Here is an 8958-nt window from a genome sequence, read left to right as displayed (position 1 = left end):
TCCGGCTCGGCCATTGTTTTCGCTTCTGCCAGCCGCGGCGGTGTCCGGCGCCGACAGGTCGCCGCCGCGGTGCCCCGATGAGCGGACCCGGGGCGGGGAGGGAGGTGCTGTTGGGACCGGAGCCGCGGCCGCCCACAGCCCAGGTCGTTGACGCGGGCCCTACCCACGCTTCGCCCCCGCGGCCGGCGGCGCGGTCCCCTTGACTCTCAGAAGCCGCCCGATGTAGAGCGCCTCTTTGTCCCAGTGCCCTGACCAGCCGTGGCTGGCACGGAGCCCGGCACCTGCGGGTACAGCGATGAACAGGGCAGACGTGGCCAGGTGAGCGGCGCCGCTGAAGCCTAGTTGAACCCGAAACGTAGACGAGCGTTTTCCCAGCCTTGCGCTGGGAGACAGTACGAAGCGTCAGAAGTGGGTCAGACCCACTCGAACTTTGGAACGTGAAGTAAGATTTGGAGACCCCAAAATCCAGCTGAGATAAGGGACTGAGCATTTGGAGCAGTAAGTGAAGTAGGAAAATGGCCAGAACTTTCTATGTATGTGGGATCTCAGAGCAGAGTTCACAGATTTTAAGTCTTTGTCTTTTTTAAAGATGTTGAGGTCTAGAGAGAAGTAGCTTACCCAGGGTACCAAGATGAGTGGTGAATGGGAAGCATAGCACAGATGCCCTAGTTACCACTAAGGCGCTGATTTTCAGAGTTTTACAATATGTAAACTGGATAAAAGTCCTCCTCCCCGCAACTTCAGTATCCGATAGATGAACCTCATTCATTCGTTTACCAGATATGTGCCTCTGTATATCAAGTACACACACGTACAAACATGACTGGGAACCAGCTCTGCCCTTTGAGTTCTCCGGAAAGTGGGGGAGTCAGCCGTGCAAATTATAAACAGAATGTGAGAAGTGCTCTAGCACAGGTTTGAATGAAAAAGAGGTGTTGTGAGTTCATTGAAGCAATAACCAACCACACTTAAGCCAGGAGAGAACAGCAAGGCTTTCTAGGGGAGACTGATGGAGTAGAAAAGGGTCTGGCATTTCTGACTCCATAGGGTTCCTTTCCTTTTGTGGCCATACAGCATTTTGGAAGGTGTGAATGGTGAGTTGTGCATAAAGTATTTAAAATACTGTTTTAGTGAGACATATAGAGAGGAAGACCGCCAGCTCTTCTTGCATGGGCAATCAGGAATGCCTTCAAGAGGAAATGACAAACCTCATTCTCCCAGATGAGACCCAAGTCTTCTGGTTCTTGCCAAATGATTAGAAGTTTGTCAGAAGTTTCAGAAGAAGAAAAATCCAAACAGAAAGAATGTGTATAGCTTCCAGCTGTGTCTAGAAATTTAGTCCCAAGTTATCTTTATTTCACAAAAGAGAAGAGTAGAAGCATTTTGAGCATGTACTTCCAACACAGCTTTATTCGTAAGTTAATGATATGTATTGTTTCACAAATTTCAATGCCCATTATAAAACTTCCAAGAAATGGAGTTAAGTAACAATTTAGTATTTTCTTATGCACCTTTTGGATTATCTTGCATATCCCACATTTGGAGATTATTGCTGGCTTTCTAGCCTGGGTACCTCGGGAAGATGGTAGAGGATATGGCTACAACAGAGGTCTCAGGCCAGATTGTGAAGGGCTGTGAATGCTAGGCATAGACTTTTAGGTTTTATTATGTAGCTGATGGGAACCACTGGAGTTTTAAAAAAGGAAGTCACTTGGAGAGTTGCTTGGACAAACTGGCCTGGTTGTGCTCCTTTTTTTTTTTTTTTCCTGTAGCTTTGCTTTTTTTTTTTTAACTGTGGAGGGTCTGTCATCAGCCTGGGGCTGAACACTCTGGGGACTCTGATTTCTCTCTTTATGTTTCTATAGGTGACACTCCCATCCCCCTACCTCCCCAACTCTGAAAACAGCTTCTGAGACCTGAATTACAGACCATCATTTTAATCGGACAGACTGCAACCAAAATAAGTTTATCTTGGGGGTCAGAATGGCCACTCAAGGCAGGGGAACTCTAGGCCTCATCACTAGGGGTGCTGTTCTCCAGAAGCAGGAGGGGTGCCTGCCGGTGAAGCAGGAGCCAGGGAGTCAGACCTGGGGACAGAGCTGCAGTCTCCAAAAGAATCACCCTCCTGTCTGTGAAATTTTCCGGCTGCACTTCAGGCAGTTATGTTATCACGAGATGTCTGGACCACAGGAGGCACTGAGCCGGCTCCGGGAGCTCTGCCGCTGGTGGCTGATGCCAGAGGTGCACACTAAGGAGCAGATCCTGGAGCTGCTGGTGCTGGAGCAGTTCCTGAGCATCCTACCCGGGGAGCTCCGGACCTGGGTGCAGCTGCATCACCCCGAGAGTGGTGAGGAGGCTGTGGCTGTAGTGGAGGATTTCCAGCGACACATCAGTGGACCAGAAGAGGTGAGCAGTTGAGTCTAGAATGGCATCTAGAACCATTCTTTACTGCTTGATGTAGCCTGGGAATAGGCATTCTCCATTCCTGAGGCTCTAGGCTGGTTTGCCTTTAGAATTCCCGAGCCATTTCCATGTATAAAAGGGAAAGAGTTGTGTGCTCCCAGCCTTCAACAAAAATGCAGATCCCAGCCAAGCTGTGTGGATTACTGTCAGGAACCTAGCTTCAACCTGGAAATCCACACAGCGCTCCTGACAGGCAGAGGATCTGCACTGGTTAGAGTGGGGGAGCATGGCGGGGAGAGGTAGACCTTTGGGTATGCTGACAGCATGGGCCCTCATCTGAGAAGTTCTCATTACTCACTTCCTCGGACGTCTCAGTCAATTTGCTCTTTTCCTGCCTTTTAGGTTCCTTTTGAGGGGTGACATTTCTGGGCCTCATCATCATTTGTTCTTTTTCTAGTCTTCCAAACCCAACTGGGATCTTTTTACTGCTTTAATTCTAATTTTGATTTTCCATATTTTCTGGGATTTTCTCAAATTTTAAGCCAGGGTAACTCAAATTAGGGGAGAAGCTGGAGAGTCAGAAGTGTGATGACAGTGGGAAATCTGGCTTCTAGGATCACAGAGCTAACTGCTCAGTGACCATGTGTGTCGGTCAGGGTACAGCCAGAGAAGCAAAGCCAGTATGAAATTACATGTATTGTTAGAAAGTGGCTTATGTGATTGTGAGAGCTGGCAAGTCAAGTCAGAAATTTATAGGGCAGGCTGTCAGGAAGGACAGGCTAGAACTCTTGGACGCAGGCTGAAGCTGCTGTCCATAGGCAGAATTTCTTCATGGAACTTTCAGCTCTGATTTTAAGGGCTTATAACTGATTGAATCAGGCCCATTCAGATTATTTAGGATAACTTCCTTTACTTAAAGTGAGCTGATTATGGATTTTAATCAGTTGTACAAAATACCATCACAGCAACACCTATATTGACAGCAAAAGACCATCACACCATGGATGAGTCAGTTCTTCCCAATGAGTCTCTGATTGCTTCCTTGTAACTGAGCCAGATGGATTAGGGTCCCCTCTACTTTTACTCCATTGTGCTTTACCAAGGAGAATGTGAAATGTACATGAAATTTCCTGAGTACCCAGCACATCATTTTATTCAGTGCTTTTTGGAAAATGTTGATACCCATGCCTAGGGAATCAGTTCTACTGGATTGAAGTCATAGAGCTAGACATTTTTCCAGGAGTATCAGCCAATGCCCATTTGGCAGTAACAACTCTATTGTCAGCCTTTGTTTCTTTGTGTAAACAGGTAAACACAGGAATACATTAACCATCCCCAGGGGCTAGAGAGCAACTAAGCCCAACCATAGGCAAAGACAAGTGGCTGAGGAAGTGTTCAGAGTGCTATTTAATGAGGAGTGTAGAAGGAAAATTTCTCTATATCCTACCTTCTTTTGCTTAAGCAGAAGGGAACGTTCCCTCCATTAAAACTGTCTTTTATCCAGGGAGCCTCAGAAAAAGGTGACTGAGTCACAAACCCAAGAGAGTGACTAAGAGTTGACGGTCAGGGTAGCTAAACACTCAGGGAGTCTTTGGACTGCATTTCTTACTCTGCCACTGTCATTAGCTCAAGTTTTTGGACGTGAAGACAGGAGCACAGGACTGTCTCACCTAGCCAGGCTCAGAAAATGTTTTTATGACTAAATGAAGAGAGCAGCTTTTTCATGGCAGTTTGCCAAGAGGAGATTAAGGAATGTGATTCTGTTGAGCAGGAGTGAGCATGTGCACGTGTGCACACTGGGACTGGAGAGGGTGGTAGTGTCATCCCAGCTGGGCTGCAGAATCACGCAGTTTGCAAAATGCTTTTATATCTTTTTTAATTTCAGTAGGCTTACAAGGTATGCAAATAGGAATCATTATCTCCACTTGACAGGCACTGCAAGTGCAGAAAGGTTAATTGACTCATCTGAGATAACAGAGCTAGTAAGCAGTCCCTTTATCCACATGTGTGGGAACCAGTATTTTCCGTCTCCCTAGATTCTAAGCCACTACTGTGTCCCTAGTGTCTGGCTGTGGTATGCCATCTTGCAATGAAAATGAATGGAGTTTTCCTTCTTGTGAGGAAAAGACACCTGTTTAGTCCTAGATAATAAACAGGAACTCTATCAGGATTTAGGTTTTGGTGAGTTACAAGGTTGTATTATCACACTGCAGTTAAGTTCTGTCTTCCGCCAGTACCCACAGCTGCTGTATTTAAGAGCTCTAAGTACCACTTATAAGAACCATCCAGTGAAGAGCCTGGGAACCACAGACTCCATGAGCCTCCTGGTCCTACCACTCCACTGGAGAGATGTACACTAAAGGAGAGAGCCCCCTCACTTCTCAGCAGATGTAATCCAACAGGGCAAATGCAGTGTGCTTTGTTGAAGTAGAAGTTATTTTCATCTTATGCTGTGCTATGTACATGCCAGAGTGAACAAGCTAATAAATGTGATTTATTTAGATAAAGTTTTAAGTTTTCTATTCCAAATGCTGGTAAAAGTAGTAACCATGAGATTGTGAAGAGCTGATTTGATGACAACAAGCAAGGGTTAGAAATAAAAGGTCTATGCTCTGAGGTATTCTGAAGGTCTATAAAGTTTGGTGATATCTGATCTCATTTGACTTGATAAAAATTTTGGGGAAGAAGTAGTACATATTGAAAACCTAGTTTGCAGATATCTCTTAGCAAAATAGTGAGAGGAAGTCAGTCAGCAAGTATTAATTGAACACTGACATTGGGCAAAGCATTGTTGTAGGAGCTAGTGATCAAGACAGAGTTCTCACCCTCAAAAAGCTTACATTGCATCAGGGGAGAAATAGACAGTAAAGGAAGAAGTAAGGTAATTTAAAGATGAACACATGGTATAGAAGAGAGAATCAAGTACTTAGAGAGAAAAGACTGTCTTTGCCTTGTCAGTGTGGTCAGGGATGGGTTCTCTGAAGAGGAAACATTTCTGCTGAGAGAAGTTGGAAAAACTCTCTGAGGTTTGTCAGCCTCTGTTCCAGGATATTGCTCCCGCTCTCAGCCTCAGTAACAGTATTGGTACACAGACAGGTACACACACCTATCACTTTTTTACTTCCTTGGTACTTTTAATTGGTCTCTTCTGTAGGCTAAGGCCCTAGGGAGTGTACTGAATTACTCCCCTGGCTCCTTTTTCTAGATGGTTCTAAATAAGCAAGTGTGTGTCTGAAGAATTGTCACAGAGTGGAAATGGTTGTTTAATCTGGTCTTCAGGCTCCTACTGAGAGGGTCAACAGAGGGGTGGCAAGTAGGACTGCAAGCTGTGGTTCCTGCTTTGACAGTTTCCCCCCAGTTGGCTGTACTGGTGGGGCTAGAAGGACCCTCTGGCTCTTCTTTGCCCTGGCTTCCTCTCTTGGGGGGTACTTCTTAGAGGTTTTGGGTTCGGTACCTCCAAGGATGCTCTTTTGACCCAATTATAATTCCTTGTCTCTAGGTTTCAGCTCCAGCACAGGAACAGGAAATGCATTTGGAGGAGATGACAACCTTGAGTGTAACAGCGGAATCTCCTCCTGCCTCTCCCCTCAGTGAGGGTTCAGCCGCTGGAGCCCACTTGGAGCCTCCACATGACCCAGGGGCACACCACCTCCCCAGCGGGTGCTCTGGTACTCACCTCCCCAGCTCTGGCCTTCAGTCATCCCGCCTTTCTCCCCTCTGGAGTCTCCTTTCCTTCATCTCCCTATCTCCTGCCCCATTGGAGTCCCTCATTGCCCTGCCCCATGTCTTCCTTACCTAGTGACTTAATTCCTTTTGCTTATTCTGCAATCATTCATGTAGTCAGCAAATGTTTGTCAAGCACATTTCATGGGAAAAACAGTGTTGGGGACCAGAGAAAGATAATACACTCTCCCTGCTTTCAAAGAGCTTGTTATCTAGTTGGCAGAGTTGGTCATAAGTGCAAGAAGAGGCAACCTCATAAGGTTCGTGTGAGTGATCTCTGTCCTCAGGCACTTGCTGCCATCACAAATGAGCAATGTGGACATTGTAAACAGTGAGTGAGATCATTGAGGGATGGAGTGGCAGAGGATGCTTCATGGAGATTAGCAGTGGGATTGGACAGTGAAAACAAAGGGAGGAATTTGAGGGGGAGAGAGAGGTGGTAGGGGCCAGAGCAGAGGATATAAGCAGACTCACTAAGATTCCTTGGATCCCACTGAGGTGGTATCAGGGAGGACTGAATATGGGAGCCTGGGGTCTGCTTATACAGGACCTTTGTGTGGAATCTAGGAAGACATGGGGGCAGGGGAATGAAGTATCAGAAACAGTATCTCGGAAGACTCAGTGGGCGCAGGAGAGCCCTGTGGATAGAGTAGGGAGGCCAGGAGCCAGGAGCCTCCGTAGGACACTAGTGCCGGAGAACAGATGAGGTAGTAATTGCCTGAGTGGGTTGGAATGGAGTGGAAAGGGATAGATGTGGCTGACATTTGAGGGAAGAATCCATGGGACAACGGAAGGAGGGGAGTTAGAGGGTTATGACCAGTATTTGGAATCACTGAGAAAACTTGAGAAGTCAGGAAAGGAAAACGGAAACATGCATTTCACACACTGAATTTAAGGTATTGTAGGACACCGAGGTGAAATCTCCAACAGTCAGCTGGAGGCTTGTGATTCAGAGACTGAGAGTCGTGAGGCCTGTGACAGAGGGAAAGGGAAGCTCTGAGGCCTCAGCCCCTGCAGTGTCCATAACCAGGGGCGGGGCGGGGGCGGGAAGAGAAGCCAGGAATGCGGGGCAGAGAGGTGAGGGGCAGGCAGGAGGCCAGTGCTGGGGAAGCCATGGGAGAGCAAGTGGTCAGAAGTGTAGCTTCCTTCCAGAGTCGCGGAGAGACGGTGGAAAGGAGCGCCCCTTCTGTTTGACCAGGGACCTTCTGTGCCTCCAGGAAGAACTCACAGCTCACACAGGATGGTGCCTTTATGGAACAGGGATGAGGCTCAGTGTGTGTGCAGCTGCTGGGTTCTCCTGAATCCACTCACTGGATACAGAGCTCATTGGAGCCAAGAGCAGGGCTCGTCCCACTCAGAGCTTTCCTTCCTCCCTCAGCTCGGCGTGCTTCCCCAGTGCCTGCCCTTCCCCAAGCAGGGGACTCAGGAGACCACGCAGCGGCAGCCGTGCCTCGGACGGTCAGGCCCCAGGTGAGCTCCCTGAGTTCCCAAGTGTGTGGCCCAGGAGTAGGTTGAGCTCATCTGCGGGGCTGCGGCCAGTTCTGAGACGTCTCCTGTGGCTTCCCCGCCTGACTGCGCTCCGGGAGCTGGTCTACCTGCTGACTTGACCCTGCCCTGGACTTGTCCTTGTAGATGTGTCCTTCCAGCTTCCCTCCCTCTCCACCCCTGTTACCACCAGGGCCCCGACCCTGTGCTGTCGGCACCCCTGATGACTCTGCCCTTGAGGCTGCCAGTGTCCCTGAGCAGTAGCAGCTTGTCGTTCCAGGTGGCTGCAGAGTCTGAGCTCCTGTCCGTGGACTATACTCAGAAGAAGTGGAAAGGGCCGGCGCTCAGCCAGAGAGCCCCGTACCGGAAGAACGCCATGCCGGAAAACTACCGCAGCCTGGCCTCCCTGGGTAATGATTCTGTTCCCCAGTAACTTAGAGCCTGCCTTCTTTACATGTTCTTTGCTGTATTTTTCTTTTTTGACTTTTTATTATGAAAACATAAGCAAACACAGAGAAAGTGGAGAGGAGAGTAAAGTGAACCTCCCTGCACCATCACCCACTTTAATGGTTATTAACATTCTCTTTACTTCATTATTAATTGACCTGGGAAAAGCGAGCCATTCAGTTGTTGTAAGTAATGAGCTAGGGTACTTAGGATAAAGCTAAAGGAATGGAAACCCTGAACAAACCGACCGCCTAGGTTAGACTTCCGGAAACAAAGCCTTGCAGGGACCGAGGAGCCTGGGAGCCTCAGCAGGAAAAGTGAAAGGGTTTTTCCGGCAATGTGGTTGAGACAGCTGCTCCCCGCATATCTGTTTTCTCTTCCAACTGACACCCACTCTCTTCACTCTGAATCTTTTGTCCCACTCAGAGCTCCTCTTAGTTAGCCTTTCTGTTCCTTCAGATGCTCTGCTTGCTGAGGCTCCTAATGGCTTGCCTTCTCTCTGTGCATCATTTCAGCTTTGATTCCTACTTGTCGTTTCCTTAATTTTGTCCTACTTTGAGTTCAGAATTTATATACAGAGAGACTCCAAGGGTGGCTTAGCCATTAAATATCATCTCTGTTTGGGCAGAACTTTGGCCCGGGCCGTGCAGAGGCCGATGACAGATAAACTGCCCTTGGGCCTCGTGCTGGGCCCTGGTCCAGTCACCTGTTGTCCATCGTGGGATGAGCTGGGTTGCTTGGCACAAAGCATGGTTGCCTTACCTTCCCCTTCAGGAAAGACTGGGGCAGGGCAACTTCCTGCCAGGGCAGGTTCTGGGATTGACAAGTCTTAGGACAGTAGCCTTCTCTGGAGAGGGTGGGATTAGAATCAGGGATTCAGACATCTGCAGCTTCTACATA

General features: G+C 48.2%; 1 protein-coding gene across 7 annotated transcripts in view; it reads left to right on the top strand.

The window, feature by feature from the left end:
* The first annotated feature begins 11 nt into the window (after positions 1-11).
* Positions 12-8958, top strand: part of ZKSCAN7 (zinc finger with KRAB and SCAN domains 7) — a 29622-nt gene continuing 20675 nt past the window's right edge. For 3 of the 7 annotated variants that reach the window (XR_010384881.1, XR_010384880.1, XM_031470118.2), the window contains exons 1-5: positions 13-318; positions 1866-2406; positions 5903-6071; positions 7505-7596; positions 7892-8021. Coding sequence is in view for 5 of the 7 variants with exons in the window: in XM_031470118.2 (XP_031325978.2) it covers positions 1984-2406; positions 5903-6071; positions 7505-7596; positions 7892-8021 (814 nt within the window). In the remaining 2 variants the exon portion in view is untranslated. Of the gene's footprint in view, positions 319-380; positions 499-1865; positions 2407-5902; positions 6072-7504; positions 7597-7891; positions 8022-8958 lie in introns of those variants that run through there. The other 4 variants (XM_031470120.2, XM_064496644.1, XM_064496646.1 and 1 more) reach the window with 4 other exon arrangements.

Source organism: Camelus dromedarius, chromosome 17 (assembly GCF_036321535.1).
Source record: "Camelus dromedarius isolate mCamDro1 chromosome 17, mCamDro1.pat, whole genome shotgun sequence".
NCBI classification, from domain to species: Eukaryota; Metazoa; Chordata; class Mammalia; order Artiodactyla; family Camelidae; genus Camelus; species Camelus dromedarius.
The sequence above is the reverse complement of the archived record's forward strand: the minus strand, read 5'-3'. Positions and strand labels throughout refer to the sequence as shown.